This window comes from Vulpes vulpes, chromosome 12 (genome assembly GCF_048418805.1).
Source record: "Vulpes vulpes isolate BD-2025 chromosome 12, VulVul3, whole genome shotgun sequence".
NCBI lineage: Eukaryota > Metazoa > Chordata > Mammalia > Carnivora > Canidae > Vulpes > Vulpes vulpes.
The window spans coordinates 38,513,538-38,533,016 of NC_132791.1; the positions used below are offsets into that span (position 1 = coordinate 38,513,538).

The 19,479-nt window shown below is 35.4% G+C and overlaps 1 protein-coding gene across 15 annotated transcripts in view; it reads right to left on the bottom strand.

Moving 5' to 3' along the window:
- Positions 1-19,479, bottom strand: part of CCDC171 (coiled-coil domain containing 171) — a 397,884-nt gene that overhangs the window by 155,333 nt on the left and 223,072 nt on the right. For 12 of the 15 annotated variants that reach the window (XR_011995545.1, XR_011995544.1, XR_011995546.1 and 9 more), the window contains one exon: positions 8,133-8,264. The exons of the other annotated variants lie outside the window; for them this stretch is intronic. Coding sequence is in view for 9 of the 12 variants with exons in the window: in XM_072728228.1 (XP_072584329.1) it covers positions 8,133-8,264 (132 nt within the window). In the remaining 3 variants the exon portion in view is untranslated. The remainder of the gene's footprint in view (positions 1-8,132; positions 8,265-19,479) is intronic. 15 annotated transcript variants of the gene reach the window in all.

A 19,479-nucleotide genomic window follows, 5' to 3' on the forward strand; every position in this document is an offset into this window, starting at 1 on the left:
ATCTGAAGAACTTCATCAGTCTTTATTTCGAGGCATTATGCAAAGAAAACTGACATTAAGAGAGCCTTAACTGACAGCAAATGAAATCAATCAGCAAATCACTAAGCCATAATAAACTCACTCAATTTGTAGATAACCCTTCCCTTTCCAGGTCCTCACCTAGGCAGTCCATCAAACACTGTTTTTTGTCCAAGTAGCTAAAATGAATAGCAATTCTGTGGCAGCACTTGAAAGTTCAAGTGCTCACAGGCTTCGGTCTCTCAATAATAAGTATTAAAAGGTATTATCTGGTAAGGTTATACTTAAATAGGCTTCAAAAATGAGAAAAGAAAGATATTGAAAGGGTCAAGTTTGGGATTCAATTTTTGCCTCTTAACATTAATGACAAAGAAATTATGTTCGTATCACTTTGCAGTTTTTGCCTTGAGCTACCTAGTGTTGAATACTATAACCAAAAAAAAAAATAATTTTTAAAAGCTCTGTACTTTCATGTTTTGTGTTTTTGTTTGTTTTTGACTAAATGTGCCTGAAACATTTCACACGCAGGCAAATACTGTCATTTCAGAGATGGAATTTGAAGTCCCTCTAAAAAATAAATGGTTGTAAATAAAGGCCACAGAGTTAGAGGAAAATATGAGAACAGCAGTAATTCCTTAATTACTTTGTGTAATAATTTCTCAAATGGAAGTATATTCAAAGTGTTCACCATGGCTTTATACTGAAATGAGGCAACACTAAAATTGTGAACACCCTGTTCTGCTACTAAAGTGAAAACTGCATCAAATAAATCATCAGTCAAAAACCTCAAGAGCAGAAACCCTAAAACATTCCTTGATGTACTGAAGTCACTTGTTCTGCCTCCAGGCCTGTCTGCAGTTCCCTTCCCTATGGTTTATACAGCACAGTACCATGCAAAAAGCATCCCTGCATGCATATTTTCCCATCTGATTCCACCACCACCTCCCCAACACACTGTCCTGTGAAAGAAAGTAGTAAAAGCTGCACCTCCTGCACCTGCAGAGTAAATGAGAACTCAACCCTGAACCTGCAGTCAGGACTTGAATCCAGGCGTTCGGACTGTCACACGGTCTTTCTCCAATAATATGCTGCTCGCCTTTTCCCCACACAAACAGAATTATCTTACCTCTTCCAAATGCTATGCTCTTAACAAAGTAATTCCCATTCTGATCGACACCATGTTTCCAGCAAACTCAGATGCACTGAAATCTGCAGATTCATTGTTGCCAGTTTCCCTATAATCTGACTGCCTTGCTTGTTTTTAGAAGGACAAAAATCTCCATCTGAAATTGAAACCTAAGCAAGCTCATACCTGATCAATGAACGTTTGTATGCCAAATATTCAAAGGCATACAATTTTAATCTTCAAACCTCTTTCACATCCGTCATGACCTTCACGACTGCCCCAAGATGCAACTGGACAGGAATCATCACCTCTTTGTTCCAGGCAAGAAGCTGATGTACCCGAAGAGCTGAGGGCCAAGAGCCCCCCAGAAAATAGTGATTCTGGCCTAGAATTCCAGTAGCACTTCCAGCCTATTCATCCGTCACAAGATAAGACAACTGTGTAATCCTTGCAAAAAAACACCACTGGATAAAATAATGACAATTCCTGCTAACTGTGCAATTTGAATCTACTACGGAGGAAGTATTTCATCTATTCTATGGCTGGCTCTGTTACTTTGGAGTAAAGCTGCATAACCGCTTCAAACTCCTGGGATACGGACTCTATGATTTTATCTTCTCCCTAAATATTCTTCCTTAGAATAAACAAAGAAATTATTAAAAACAAAACTGGAAAAAATGACTTTATGAAACATGCCTAGTTTGTAAAGAATTCCTATCAGATTTTACTTAACGTCCGTTCAGATTACTGATACCAGATCAATCCCAGAGGGACTAATTCATATTTTTAGCTGAGTTAAGGAGTAAGGATTTAGGAGATTCACAATATGAGATTCTATGTAACAGAAGCTTTATACAGATGTATTTCCTTGTCCTCACATGTCATCCTGTCATTTTCAAAAGGCAATGATGAAAGTCCCAACAACAACCAGAAAAACTCTGTTGTTTCAACTACCACCAATCTGAAATAAAACCCATGATGGAAGATTTAAAATATCTCAACTGCTAAATATTTTAAAAAGAACTTTTTATAATTCCTAGCTTTTTATTTTATTTATTTATTTTTTTTTTTGAGAGAGAGAGAGCAGGAGGGGCAAAGGGAGAGAGAGTCTTCAAGTAGACTCCACGTTGAGTGTGGAGCCTGATGCAGTTCAATACCACGACCCTGAGATCATGACCTAAGCTGAAATCAAGAGTTGGATGCTTAACCAACTAAGCCACCCAGGCACCCCCATAATCCTTAGCTTTAAAAGATATTTTTTAGAAACCTTAGCCATTAGTACCTGAGCTATGTTTTAACAATAAATATTTTTAAAATATCTCTTTTTACAATTAGTCTTTTAAAAAATAATGTATAAGGATGAAGAAAAGAATGGTAGTATGTATCACCTAGTAAAACATCTGGACCAATAAAAGGTATAATTTGACATTGTTACTCTCAACATTCTGCCCTAGAATTCTGATTGATGTGTTCCCCTCCCCACCTTCACTAGCACCCTTACAGCCCCCCAAACCAGGTGCAAATCAAATAAGCAGAAGAAGAGAAGAAAGGAAGAAGGGAGGGAAGGAAGCTGAGAAGATAAGCAGTGATATCAAACTGCTCTAGTAATGATGGACATGCTAGATTTTCTTGGTCATCAAGAATCATAGAAGATACAGATCAAGGACCATGAGGCCTGATTTACAATGACTAACAACCAATAAGTTTAAATGCAAAGCAGAATTCTAAACTTTTTTTTTTTTTTTTTTTTTTTTAGAGAAAATGTGTGTGCGCACAAGCAGGGAGGGGAAGAGAGAGAGAGAGAGAGTCTTAAGCAGGCTCCACACTGGGATCTCCATCTTAAAACCCTGAGATCATGACCTGAAATCACAGGCTGAAATCATGAGTCAGACACTTAAATGACTGAACCACCCAGGTGCCCCCAGAATTCTAAACTTTTAACTAGCAAATAACAAAAATGTTTTTCTGACAACTCACCTCAGACAATTTTTTAACAACTACCTCAGAAAACGCCATTTACTCTTCCTGGTGTCAACAGAAAAAGTAAACACACTAATTCTTATATTCATTCTCAAGTCAGGCCTCAAATCTACGTCATTCAGAGGCCTCGTTGGCACAACTTATATTCTGTGGAACTATATACAACAGCCCTCAAGCATATAGGTGATGCAAAGGATGGCATTTTTCATCAAAATGCATTTCTTCTCACATGAACTATATGATTTTTCCAGTTAATTGTCTTTCCCTAATAAACAGCTCTGCTCTTCCCTGGACAGTACCTTCTAAATTTTGAAGAAGGTAGCATTCCAACACTCTATTTGATCTCACAACCTAAGTCTAAAATCATTTTATGTTTTTTAATTTAAAAGATACTTTGATTTTAGAATTTAAAGAGAGTTGCACGAACTCTTAAAAACTTTAGACAACCTCAAAATCTTTTTGATACCTTATTACTAAAATGATCCCGCTTACCAAAAGGTCAGATTTCTAATAATATCAAACATTCAAAGCAGTTTTACGCACCCCAGTAATAAATGAAAAACAGTATCTGTGAAACAAACAGCAGTCACACAATGTATTCCCCTTACTGAGTGAACCCTGGCAACTCTGTAAGTTAAGAACCTTCCAAGAATGGTTATCTAAAAATCAGGGAAGATCTAAATTATAAAAAGCAAGTAACACTTCCCTTTAGTCATGGAAAATAAAGACCCATACTTTAAGGAGGAAACCAGAGGGCTAAGAGAAGTCATTTCAGAGTAAACTGGAAGTCTCTTCCAGGGACAACTGCGGAATGTGTATCAAAGCCTTAGAATGTACGTAACCTTAAATGCAACCACTCCACTCATTTATCCTAAAGAATAATGCAACAGTGAACAAAATAAGGCAACAGTGAACAAAACAGTGAAGGGTTCCTGTCCCTGGGCAGCTAGAAGACACCAAGTGTTTACAATGTACCTGTCACTGTCTGAGCACTTTAGATGTGTTAATCCATTGAATTATCACCCCAACATGATAAGTTAGAGACTTTTGTGATCTCCATTTCACAGATGAAGAGGCTGAAATATACAGTCTAAGTAACTTTCCCAGTTAGCTTCTTTTGGATTTCTATTCTCTCCACTATTTCCTCACAAGTGAAATTGTATTCTACAGACACACCCTACCTTTATTCTTTGCCCCTCTTGACCATCGTAAAGCACACACACACACACACACACACATAGCCATAATTTACAAAAGGCAGAAAGGTATGATTAAAAGCATGAATGGACCCTATTCACTGAATATGTAACATTTAGGAATTTACTGCATCTCAATAAATTTTAGCTCCTTCCTTTACAAAATAGATAAAATCAGGGCACCTATTCAAATGGCTGTTGCAGGCATGGAGTGGAATAGTAAATGTAAAGTGCTTAGCACAGTAACGGGTTCAGAATAAGTACTTAACAAATGTTAACTATTGGCATTATTCTTTGTTGTTATTGAATTAGGGTAGACATACAAACATTATATGCCTAATAACTGCCAGATATTAAATGTATTGCATATCCTAATTACTGTGGGAAAAACTATTCAAAGTATAAGATCATGAGTAACAGGTACTATCTCCATAAAATATGGGCAGAATATTTCTTATGACAAAGTCCTCAGCGTTCATATTGTACCAGACTTTTCAGCTAAAGCTAACTTGTCTAATCTAGGTATTTTCATTTTTTTCTAGTAGACTGATATGCCAGTTTTGATACACTATTATTTGGGAGATAAAAGCACAGGTAATAATAGATCTGGACCTGCCATAGGAGCTTAGACAAAGGGTTTCATTGGAGACCTGGCCTCAAAGGAACATCAGGTAACCTGGATAAGTAAATGAGGAGCTAATGATGATCTTAATCAAAAATTATTTAAAGCTTTTGAAGAAACAAGAAACAAGGAAGCATAAAAGAACCAAATGGAAAGATACAGAGAAAAAGACCCTAAATAACCATTCCTCAAAATAAACTACACACACACACACACACACACACACACACACACACACACCCTTAAAATGCAAACAAGCTTCTGTTGCTAACTTCATCTTTACAAGGGTCCCATAATTGCTGCAATCATGACAGCCACCATAAATTGCCTGCTCTCTTTGTGGTGGGCACTGTGTTCTCTACTTTACATACATTCCCTCATTCAAGTTCTACTACAAGCCTGAGAAATTGGTAGGACTTCACTTTTTTTTTCAGCAAATTGAGGCTAAAAGCTAGCAGATCTTAGAGACTAGATTTTTCTGAACTGAATTTTCTCCTGTAGGAGAGCATTAGTCACATGCTTTTCTGGGTCTGGAGAGAAAGGGTAATCCTCTTCGCCATTCATTCATGCTCACTGTTCTTCCCTTCCATCCAGGGTTATACCTGTAACAAAGCTTCCCATGCTGGAAAAGACCGACAGTGACAGCTCCCACTGCTCCAAATAATGGCAGCACAGGCTTGCCAAATGGTCATACACCACCACATCCTCCACAGTGATCCTCTCTTCAACATAATCAAAGAGCATGCACTCTCTAAACAGTTCATTTCATCAGCACAGACTACAAAGCTAAACAAATACTGAATTCCTAAATATGCAGTCCCACTTAGCATAAATATACATATTTATATACTGCAAAAGGTGAAAAGTAGCAAACACTCCATAATATTAGCCTGTCCTATGGAAACAAAATTTTTTATCTGTGAATTTGTCCATGAGATAGTATAAACTATGACCCAAGTCTTACACAGAGGCATGATGTATATTTCATAAATGGAAGGAAAACCCCACTATATATTTCAAAAGCTGTATGCTTACCATTTAACAGAAGTGTCTCGATTTTCATCTAATATCAGATTTTACCAGTTTAGGCTTTGCAGTTAAACACACCTATGCTTGAATTCAGGCTCTGGGCCCTGCCACTTACTTGCTGTTGATCTGAGGCAAGTTATCTGTTATAGGAACTGTTTTGCAGTTATAAAATGGAAATGAAGCCATCATTTGACATAGAACGCCATATTTGACAGATCCATTGTGAAAAGTAAACAATATGATGTATTTAAGAAAGCAAGCATGATACCTAGTCCATAGTAAGTACTCACTGAAATGATAGCTACTCATAGTAAAATGAAGATCATCAATACTACAGAGCCTTTCTTCTCAAAGTACTCCAAAGCATATTACCAATTCTGTGTGTGTCTGTGTGTCTGTCTGGGTCTGTGTAAAAAACACTGTTATGGTCCAAATCACGTGTTCTTCTCTGCATGGAATAATCAACTACAATATCCATGACTAATCTGTAATGTACACCACGACATGTCAGTGCAAAAATGTGCCCAAGTGTTTAGATATTGGCGATGTGCATAAGCATTTTTATTAGAATTTGGAAAAGATAGTAGTTTGAAAATAGGGGTCTCTACATTTCCTTCTGTATGTCGGAACCATAGAGAGTTCATGCTTTTCCTCCAAAATATGGCAGTGTGAGGATCAGTCTCTTTCCAAATCACCCAAATCTACAGTTTGAGGGAAGTCATTATTTGCAAATTATGACAAGTACTTAAGCCCTCTGAGATTCTGAATCAAGATAGCCAAGTAAAGGATTACTTTACAGCCACTAGAAAAATTTCAAATCATATTGTATTTGTGGTTACAATGTATTCATAAATAATGATAAGCAAATTTAAAATGTACATCTTAATCTCGTACTAAATAATAATATAGTATTTTAGCCTATAACTGAAAATAAAAATATTTTATGCTTAGTTTTAAATCACATATATATTTAAAATACTTAGTTTTAAATCACATATATATTTAAAATATATTGGTGGACAATCTAATGAGAGAAATGAGTATTCTTTCTTTGTAGAGCATTAATTTGGGTACTAACAGCAAATTAAATTAGAGTATGGAGCATGTAAAAAAAATTAACATAGCCCCACTTGGACTGACATTAATTTTTATACAAAATTAAAATTTCACAGAGTTATAAAGAATGATGAAGTTTATTTTAAACCTCAAAATGTGAAACAGAAACTGAGTTTTAAGAGATATTTATCTTTCAGATACACTGAAACATCTAGATTGCTATTGAACAACAACAAGCTCTGTTGAAATATCAGGCTTCCTACAGTTTACATGTTGATAGGTTTCTCTAATAAAGGCATTGGGCATTAAAAGGTGAATAAAGTGCATATCAAATTTTGTTTTGTCCAATTAAAAAAACATGTCCTAACCTGAAGGAAGAAATGCTCATAGTAACACAGGAGTCGCCTCAATCAGAAAGAGATCTGCAGCATCTAAAATGAGTATGTTTTTGAAAATATTTTCTTTGTTAGGTTTATTTTATAGTTACTTGGGGTTTCATGATTTGGGGCTTTGAGTTTTATAAAGGAAATAACCTGGTCTGCACATACTATGTTGTTCATTAAAACTAAAAATGAAGGAGTAAATAAATGTTCTTTAATGCAAAGTACAGTACAGTACCACATTTGCTTAAAGTACACTGCCACATAAGAATGTTGGCTCCATTTTGGAATTAACATTGAAAATTTTCAAATATGTCTCTTGATAGTTTTATCGAAAAGTGATTTATTTTAAAAGAAGAGAAAAAAAAAAAAAACAAGAAGAGCTACAAATTGAGGCCAGCTTAAGGAGATAACAGCCTAGTGTCTTATTGTCCTCTGCTGACAGGAAAGCATGTTCTTTACATACTGTACTTAGCTATAAAACACATATTTTTCCTCAGTAAAAAATCTTTTTCTAGATTATTTCATAGGCCAGTTTGAGGCTGTAAAGAAAAGAAAAACCATTTATTTGTGAAATAGTGTTCCATGGTAGAAGAGAAATTAAGAAAAATTATTTGTATCTCCTTTAAGTTATTCACAATATTTTGAGGCTTTCATTCTCTACAGTTAGTGCAATTTATTTTTCTACACGTCTCAGTAGCAAACAATGTTATTTAGACTCTAACCTGGCACGCTACCACCTCTGGTCCGCCCTTGAGCCCCTCCATTGCAAAGGTCTCCAGGTGGAGTTTGGGTAGCTGCAGGGTGAAGTCATTCCTACTTGCCGCAGTCCGTGACAGCGAGATCTGATCTCTGACCTAAAGGGAAAAAAACGGCATCAATGGTAATTCCCCTTCAGACACATTAACTGGGATGAACTGGGTCCCCTTGAGCCCACTGAGTGGACTTGCATTGATCGCTGGACCTGAAATCCATGAATAAATTTAGGACTAATTGATTTTTCGTTGCAAATAAATCTCTAATTCAGAGTGCTGGGGGAGAATGTTAAGAAGAAAAAGCATCCTCCTGCTTGAAATGAGGGAGGGAAGAAGAGTCACTGGAGCTCTTCTGATCAAGAGGTTTTGAATTATTTTTTCACTGTTCCAGCCTCAAAAGAAAAAAAGAAAAAAGGAAAAAATATCCACAAAATCGAAAACAAATAGCAATCTCCTAATTATTATCACTTTCTTAATAACACGTTTAATTTAACTGGTATTAACTGATACATATTAGACAAGATAGTTATTAGGTGTTAGTCTTTGAAAAGAAAACTTCAATAATATGTACCCTGGAATAAAAACAAATACACTCAACACACAAGGAGACTTAAAAATATACTAGCCAGAGGTTTATTTGCCCATTTCCTTCTTAACAAACTTAAGTATTAACGATTAAATACATATAAACCAACTCGGTCATACAACTTTTAAATAAGATAATGAATAAATCAGTGGTATTTGTACAAAATTTTAAGTATTCGTAAAGGTAACAATACAAACATACCGCAGCTATACAAGAGAAATGCCAATTCTCTAGCCGGTATGGGTATCACAGGCAGTTGATATTACACTGCCACCTTCTGGACAAATGAGAAACTACTCCCCATATACTATGTATAGATGGAAGAAAATGCTCTGAAACAGATCTGTTTTCATTTTTAATTTCCAAACTTAGTAAAAGCTTTAAAATTTTCACATCTCAGTTTTCTGTAAGATAAGTTAGCTCTCATCTTTAGTTATATAGTTTAACAGTAGTAGATTTCATACATGGGCATATTTTCTAAGTTTACTCAGGCCTGACTTGGTTTAAAAAATGTCTCTCTCTGCTACCATGTATTGGATAAATATTATGCAACTAGCTAAAAGCCACAGAATCAAAATTTTTTGATGAAATAGTAAATGTCAAGAATGGGAGAACTATAAAAATAATACTAATTTCTCAAATATATATGTATCTATCCCCACTTTTCCCTAAGCAACTTCAAATGTAACTTGGCAACATATATGATAGAAAACTTCTCCTTTGCTTTTCTATTCTATTTGGGAAGCTTGTAAAACCTGTTTGAATTATTGCTTATTTTATGAATGAACTATCACACTTCATAGGGTTTCCTCAAATCAGCAAACACACACAAACATCTGATGACATCTTTAATTGTTCATGCTAGTCTATGGTTATAAAAATCTTTATACTCCCAAGTTGAGAAGAATTTCTGTCAATAAGTGAATGTCAAAGTGTATGCTATAAAAAAGACACTGTAATGCAATTTTTATAATGGTGTGAGTACTGTACGCACACTGGAGTTCCAAAGCAGAATGTATATTTATCTCTAACAAATATTCTCCAGGGTCTTCAGTCAGAATGAGAATGCTTTTAACTTACTTAACAAAATAAATCCTATTTTACAAATATATTTGCTTTAGGTTTTATATTTTATATGTATCGTTACCCTCTCTTGCTTTTTCTTGGTCACCAATGCATGCTCAGATAAAAGAAAACATTAATGTGGATTAAGGTACTGAGAATTTATCAACATCAAACCACTAGTGTTTTGCCTTCTACCCTTCTGAACCATAGTCAATAGATCTAAATATTTTACTGCACCCTGGCCAATTCATTGTTTGATGTTTAAAAACTCACCCAGAATCAAAGAAAATTTATTAAATTTGAGCCCCCAAATGAGATACTATTAGCTTTGAAAGTCAAGTTTAACTGCGATATTGATGATTCTCTTTTTTCTGTGACAAAATTCACTAGGGAAATCCTGGAAGTCAAAGTACAAAAGCAGATTGCTAATACGGGCAAAGGGGGAGGGAGGACCATAAGCAATGCAGGTATAATCCACAACACAGTTCCAGCACTGGAGGTCCTTTAACCTGATTATTATCAGGCACTAGACTTCAACTGTGAAGCTTGACATACAGGAATAGTAAGCCACATTTTATAGTCTCTAAATAAACTTGCTAAACAGTACTAACTTAGGGCCTTTGGCAGTTAAAGCTGTGACTCCTTATCAAATTAACATTCTCACTACAACATTATTTAATTTGCCAAATTAAAACATTCTTATATTAGTTAGGGGAAAAACATCAAAATGCAGTTATTTTGCAAAACCGAAGGATGGGCATTATAGTTACAACACTATTGGCATATGCATGTGTTAATACCTTTATTTACTTATAAATGAAGTGTTGAATGTTGACAATGCCTTCAAGGGAGAGTGATATGTAACAGATATAATATCCAAATATTTCTACTAAATTTCAAGAGTTGTTTCCACTTTTACATTAAGCCAGAACTTTGAGAGAAAGCATCTAAAATATTCCTCAAGTATTTCTAGAAAAAGTTTTTTCGCACTCTTGAAAAAGGCCCGACTAGGAGTTCTATTTTAAAGAGTACAAGGAGGGCAGCCCGGGTGGCTCAGTGCTGCCTTCAGCCCAGGGTGTGATCTTGGAGACCCGGGATTGAGTCCCATGTCAGGCTCCCTGCATGGAGCCTGCTTCTCCCTCTGCCTGTTGTCTCTGCCTCTCTCTCTCCCTGTATCTCTCATGAATAAATAAATAAAATCTTTTAAAAATAAAAAATAAAGAGTACAAGGAGCAAAAGCATCATGTAGAGAGAAAACAAAACAGTGACACAGGACAAGTAAAATTACAACCAGGCAGCAAAGAAGCAGGAAGGGAAGGTGATGAGGAACAGGAAAACATGTAGGGTGAAAGATGAGACTGTTCAGAAGAGTACAGAAAGCAAGTTTGAATTTCAGAGTGTGAACAAAGTTGAAAGAGATTCAACCCAGAACGGTAAGAAAAAGGATTCTCCTCATATTGCATTAAATTTGTTCATGAAAAACAGAGAACAGGCAGTCTGAAAACAAAGTAACCAAAATCAGAAAAGAAATAAGTGAGATTTCTTTGGGAAACACTGCCCATTAGCTGTAAAATTATTCCTTTCAAGCATGAGAATCTAAAATAAATTTCCTTACTGTCAAAAGAATTTTGAAGTAACAAAATTAGGAAAGTAAAATCACTTTTTTCCCTATGAGGAGAAGTTTTAAGAAACAGATTTTAGTGTGAACTAAGATTAAAACAACTTCTGTCACCTGTCTGTACATTAAACTATAATTTCAAATTTCAAATTAATTTGAAATTATAATTTCAAAAGTTAGTCTTTAATTGTTTACAATGGCATATCATTATTCATCCTTTAATTAAGATTCTATACCCTTTTCACTGTGGTTTATTTATAGCTGTGAGTGATAAAATATATATAATACTAATGTTTTTCTACTTCAAAATGGGTAACAGTTCATATTTAATATATATGATTAATTTTTCATACAATTTCACAATATCTCATTTGTCAACTTAGATACATTTTTATAATATTCTATACAACTATTCAATTTCATAATATTTTGACAAAGAATAAAGAAAACATACCTACATTACTACACTCTGAAATTTTGATTTTTAGAAAAGTAGTTTGCTTTCTCCCTTCCTTATTACATACTTTCAGAAAGCACATATTTCTAACAGATATGCCATAAGACACAAGAGAAACAGGAGGTGGATAGAGAAAAATAAATGAAACTTTCTAAGAAGTCAAAATATTGTTATGAAATATATATTTATTTTATCATCTCTAGTTTCAGATTGAAGTGATTCATAAGATCCATGCTCCTATTCCTCTGATTGGCCTTTACTCACAAGCCAAAAGTCTGTTTTCTAATTTTCTGTACTCCTACCATAACACAGAAAAGCTATTCCTGGTAGACATATCAACTGTGAATTACATTAGTCATTTTTGGAAAAACTGCTCAACTCTCAAAATGTGAACCTGCATGCTATATCATACACAGCTATAAATCCCTCTGGACCTTATGTTCCAAATTAAGAAAAAAAACATACACTCATTTATAAAATGTGACACTAGCTGTGTTTTTACCAACAGGACACTAAGGAAGTAGGGCTGTAGAGAGAAATTCAGATACATTGATCCCATACAAAGTTATACACAATGCCTGTATCTTAAATGTCTGGGTAAAGTATGTGATAATTTGGATTTCACATCATACCCTTAATCTGGCTAAAATGTTACTTACTCCAATCTAGTTTGATATCTGTTTTTTCAAAATAAACATTCTTACCACGGATGGTGTCATCAAGTACGGACCTCTACAGTGTTCCTGTAACCTCATCTCCTTTCTTAGCACTGCATGTTTCCGTTCTACTTTGCTTCCACTTCCTGCCTTCTTCTGTCCCATTCCCTCCTCTGCACTTCCTTCCACCTCCACTGATTCCTTCTTGCTGTCCCTTCTCTCTTTATTCTATTTTTCATCCTACACCAGAGGAACTTAAACAGTTTTTCAACCTCCGCACAAAAGAGCAGTATGTACTTGGCACAGTACAGCCTGGGAACCAAACCCAGCCCACCGCCTGTTGTTGTAAATAAAGTTTTATTGGAACACATGACACCCATTCATTTACCTATTGTCTCTGGCTGTTTTCCTGCTACTATGACATTGTTGAAGAATTAAGACAGAAACCATATGGTCCACAAATATTTACATCTGACCGTTTACAGAAAACTTTGGCCATCCTCTGCCTTAAAGGTATAGAAGGAAAGACAAAATTTTTCACCATCTGTGAGGTTTTTTTTAAAATAACCACATCTCACCAGAGAATAGATGAACAATTTTAGCAGGTCAACCTTCTATCAGCAACACAGGGTTGCGTTTCACAGACACTTTCTGGCTTCTTTTTTTCAAGTGTTTCATAAAATAAGTGTACTATCTCCTGATATATTTTCAAGTTTTATGTAGTCTGGTATACAACTTGACTGGGTCTAACTTTCCTGGCATATGTTTCATACCTCATCAACGTAAAATTTGGTTAAACAAGTAGAATAGGCAGACCAGAGAGCCTTTTGTAAATAGACAGAGAAGGGCATCAGCCAGAGTTAACTCTGTAATAACACTGGTAGCAAGAAAAATGTTGTGCATACAGAGGCTCGTAGTATGTGATCAAATAATAATGTCATTCCAAACTCACAAATTCTACAAGGCAGGATAAAGAGAGAATAGAATAAAAAAGATAATTAGCAGTTCAGGACTCTGATATGTGCCTACTGAGAGAAGCAGGGATTCAAGCTTGTCAACACAATGGAGATGACATTCACAGATTGAATAGTTACATCTAAATGGATAGTATTTTCTCCTGTCTGTTATCTTTTCCTTAACTATTTAATGAATGAAATGTATAGAGTAATATTTCTATTAGTAGTTATATCATTGGTACTTCCAAAAGTGCTTTATACTTTTCAGAGTACTCTTCACACTACCTCCCTTGATTCGGCCATCCCCTTTGTGAAACAGCTATTACCATCCTTAATATGAAGACGCTGAGTCCAGTGCTCTTAGCACCAAATCATAATGCCTCTTAATATCTATAACGAACAGTTAATTGTTGGGGACACTGCTTAGGATTTTGGTAATTCTTCCATTTACCTAAACAACACTATTTTTTTATCTTGCCTTTGCTCTTTGTCTGGCAATCTTAGCAAAAATGTGTAAGGTTCATAAAAGCAGTTCTGTGAGAAGTAATGGAAACTATTATTTAATCATCATTATTTTCCTCAGTAGTTTCCCTGGACCTGTGGGTATTCTCATTCATCCATGTTTTCCTTTTCCCACAGCCTCACACACACACACACACACACACACACACACATGCACACACACACACACACACACGCACAAATTGTTACACTGAGAGACAAGTTACCTGTGCAGCAATCATCCTTATACAGTATCACCATCTCACATGGAAGATCCCCAAGCTATGATGTCCCAAGATACATGCAACAGTTCCTGCTGTGCTCCACACCTATGGGAAGAAGACCCTCGTGCTCAGCAGAAGCGGGCACTCCATTGACATTGCAGCAAACACAGGCACTCATCATTTGGAAAGAAGGAAGTGAGAAACTAGCTTTCTCTTGCTGGCAGGTTATTTAACTTAACCTCCAGCTCTGGAGCAGAGCCAGAACTTTCCAATGACTACCAGCTGCTGTCACCAGAAAAAGAGGGCAAATCTACCACCACAACCATCAGACACATTAATAGTTATATCCCAATTATGGACCCAGAAAATGGATCTCTTGAATCAAATTATCAAGCTGGCTACATCCCAATTAAGGATCTGAAAAACTGAACCCTCAAATCAAATTATCAAGCTGGAGAAGAGGGTTATTTGATCATAGGCATCTTATAAAGGCACTAGATAGCATGATAAATCTGTGGTGTAGGTTATATGCCATAGAATGTACCCCACAAATAGATTACTGTGACCTTGAGCTATTTAAACAAACACAAAACCCATACTTGAGAATAGAGAAATATGCTTATGAATTGTTAACAGTCCTCCACACAGAGATATTTTCTTTCCTAGGGTAAATTATTTCAAAGGATAAAGGCCAAGGCATATTGAAATTAGTTACTTAGATGTGTTTAAGCTAAGACCTGTTAAGTACACGTACATGACATTCTGTAGTGTCTTATCTTTAGTTTGTCAAGGTTTTTAAATCCCTCTTGAGCTGGAGTACCATTTTTAGCTTGGCTAGGTCAGAATGACACTGAACAATATGAATGATGACACACAAGACAGCTATATGGACAGAGTTGTCAGCAACAAGCCAGCTGTGCTAACACCTGTATGCCCTGCACAGCTGATCTTCAGAACCAGGATCCAGAAACTACGAATGCAGTGGAGTTCAAAGATCATAAGTAACATTTAGAGAGTCATTAACGAGTCACTAAAAACTGCGTTTTTAGAGGTATTAAATCATACTTCAGCTTTTAAAATACTGTCAGCTCTATAAATTAAAAGCTATTCTGTGGTGTTTCCATTTCTTATAAATTCACTGAAAACTAAAAATCTAAGGATAACTATATATTATAAAATATTTGGGTTAATCATTTTTAAGATAAGATTATAAAATCACATTTAAAGATTTGGCAAGACAGTGTCTTCACCCATCAGTTTCTGTTGACTCCAATCTATTTCACAATCCACTCTAACAATCCACCTATTTCCACTTCATAGGAGTCAAACCAGCTAAAAACGTTGTAACAGGATTCTTACACCTTGTAAATTCATTGTTAGCATACCTCTCTTTACCAGAGACATTCTTATAATCAAATTTAGGCTATCTCCTCCAGTTCTTGATTAAGCAAAATCAAAACACATGCTATTTTTAGCAATCAAATAAACAAAGCAATATCAGCAAGAGTCCCACTGAAATCTAGAGATGGCCTCAGTTTCATTTATGGCCTGGATGATGGTAGAATTTGACTCATTTAACAAACATTCATTAAGTGCCTACTGGGTACTAGGCACTGTGATAGATGCTGAGGATATAAAAATTAAGGAGACCATTCCATCCCTCAAGGACTCCAAACTCTAGTGGCATAATTAATCTTTCAAAATGCATTTGTTAGCTTCCCATTTATCTATAATGTCTTGTTTCTCCTGTCAATTGCTACACTGCCTTCTTTCTTTGCCAAAGAGTATTACGTTAATCAATCTCAAATCTTTATCTTTAGTGTGACTTTTTCCCTGAAGTCCAGACTCAAATATCCTGCTGATCACTCCATATTACCTAAAACCTGGGTATTTCCAAAACAAAACTCATCATTGTCTCCCTTCTTTGCCCTATAAAAAAAACAAAACAAACCACCACCACCACAACAAAAAAGCCTGCTCCTCTTTCTGTATTTCCAGTATCAGTCAATCACACTGCTCCATCCTGGGAGTCATCCTCCCTGTCTTTCTCATCCTGGTTCACCATTTTACTAAATAAGTTTCACATTCTTTCCTCTGCCACCACCTATCATCACTACCCTGGTCCAAACCTTCTCTTGCCTACATAAGCCTACAGACCCGTGGCTCTTAAAACTACCTTCATTTCTCATGATATTAGGTCTCCAAACATGCCTTCTAGAACCCAAATTCAGTCAGGAAATCTGACCATATCAGTCACTAGCTTAAACCTTAGGTTGCTCCTGTTGCCTCCGTGATAAAGATCCAAAGGTTTGAGAATGGCCAAAAAAGAAAAACAACTTCTATGAGTTGGCTTCCAAGTGCCCCATTCAGCTGCTTCTCTTGCACTCTCCTTGCACTTACTGATGAACTGAGGATGTCTGACTATTCATGCTTCTATGCACTTGCACATGCCATCCTCTCTGCTGGAACACCTTTCTCATCTTTCCTCACACTTCAAAGCCCCATCTAGGCATTAATTGTCTTCTAAGAAACCTCCAGCAAACCCATGGGTTTTCTAAGTATGCCTCATAGATGAATAACTCCATCTAAATGGATGTGAAACTGCATCTTATGGATTCATATTTACCATGGTATACTAGAATTATCTGTGTCTCTGCCTTGGGGAAAGGACTATGCTATATATATATAAGGATTGTGCTATATATATTTTTTGGTTGAATGGTTACTTCTCCAGAGACTAGTAGAGCTCCTGGTATGTAATATACACTTTAAAAGCATTTATAGAACTCAACTATTTATATTAAATATTGTGTTTTATGATGAATAAGAGGCTTTAAAGTAACCTTATTGTAGAAACCAATCTCAGAATATTAGCAAAAACTCCTGTAACTTCCTAGCTATTGTCCAGTATCATTCAGCCTGATAAGTTTACAGGGTTTATAGATATAAGGTCCTCTACAGTCTTTTGAGGCTTCTGGATTGTGACTTCCTGTTTTATCTTTTAGATATTTTACTGAAGAGGCAGCTAAGACTTCTTAGTAAATATTCAGAAGTACCTTTAAAGTTCATAGTGCACTATAATCATACACAGGAAACACTATAGCTAATCCTTTTGAACTTGTAGGATTTCAGCAATTTCTAAAAGCCTCAAGAATACAGCTACTCTGCTAACTCAACAATAACAAAAAGTGACTACAAAAAAAGTTCATTCTTCTCTACATTCCAATTTTACCTAAATTTACTTACTTTCACCCCCAGCTACAGTAAACCAAGACATCTCTCTGTTAAGTACTTGGTTAGCACCCAATAAATACTTAATTTTCTCATACTTGACCCTAAATAATTCACACATTATTGTATATATCCAAATAGGATCCCTATTCTGAAAACTATTCTAAAAATTCTACTTCTATATCATAATATAAAATTATAGAAGAATATAATTATTATACTTTCCCTCTTTTTCTCACAACAGAAAAAAAGAGGAGTTACAAATCAAAACTATATTATTAATGACTTTTACATATATTCTTGTTCAGTTTTCCTTACTAGTGGTCTTCATTTCCTTAAATGGTGAGATTCAGGTAGGTTCTTTGTTTTGTTTTGTTTTGTTTATTTTTTTATTAAGTTTTTGCTTGGTTGCTGTAAACTTTCAGTTGCTATACTGGAATTATCTGTGTCTCTGCCTTGGGGAAAGGACTATGCTATACATATATAAGGATTGTGCTATATATATTTTTTGGTTGAATGGTTACTTCTCCAGAGACTGGCAGAGCTCCTGGTATATAACATACACTTTAAAAGCATTTATAGAACTCAACTATTTATATATTTTTTTAAATGGAAGGAGAAATTAAACCATTCTAAAATAAACAAAAGCTGAGGGTATTCATTACCACTAGACTTGTCCTATGAGAAATGCCTTATGGGAGTCCTTCACCCTGAAATGAAACAACAACAGACAGTAACTCAAATTCACATGAAGAATGATAAAGATTGGAAAATGATAATGATAGAGATAACAGAGAATAAGAAAATAACAGAGCATATTAAGAAAACCAAATTTGGTTCCTTGGAGTGATCAACAACATCAACAAACCTTAACTATTAGACTTGCCAAGAAAAAAAAAGATTAATTAAATACTACAATCAGAAATAAAAGTGAGAGACTCCTAACTCTGGGAAATGAGTTAGGGGTGGTGGAAGGGGAGGTAGGCAGGAGGTGGGGGTGACTGGGTGACAGGCACTGAGGGGGGCACCTGATGGGATGAGCACTGGGTGTTATTCTATATGTTGGCAAATTGAACACCAATAAAAAATAAATTTATAAAAAAAAAAGAAAGAAAAATGAGGACCCTACTGCTGACCTTACAAAAATAAAAACAACACTAAGAAAATGAACAATGTATGTCAAGAAATTAGGTAACCATAGATGAACTAAACAAATCTTGGAAATGCATAAACCACCAAAATGGCCTTAAAAAGAAGCAGAAAACCTGCATAAATCTATTATAAGTTAAAATAATTAATAAATAAGCAAAAAACTTCCAACAAAGAAAATCCCAGGACCAGTTAGCTTTACTGGTAAATTTTATCAAATGCTTAGAGAATTAACATTCTTAAACTACCCCCCCCCCCCCAAAAAAAAAAAGAAAAAATGGAAGAAACACTTCCTAACTCATTCTATGAGGCTGGTATTACTCAGATACCAAAGCCATAGATATCACAAGAAAACTATAGATCAATATCCCTTATGAACATAGACACAAAATCCTAAAAAAAAAAAAAAAAAAAACCTAGCAAACGGAATCTAGCAACATATTCAAACAATTATACATGATAACCAAGTGGTATGTATAACAGGAATGCAAGGATGGCTCAACATACATAAATGAACTATGCAGTACACAACATTATTAGAATGAAGACTGGGGGGAAAAGGATCGTTTCATTTGGTGCACAAAGGGTATTTAACAAAACCCAACTACCTCTCATGATAAGAAAAATTCAAAAAACTAGATACAGGAAACAACTAAATCTGATAAAGGACATGCACCAAACATCAAATTTAATGGTGCAAGACCAAAAGCTTTCCTCTAAGATTAGAAAGATTGCAAAGATATCTGTTGTCATCTCATGCTAGGACTGGAAGTACTAGCCAGGCAATTAGACCAAAAAATAAAACAAACAACAACAAAACACAAGGCATCCAAACCATAAAGAAAGAAATAAAACTCTCTATTTGCAGATGACA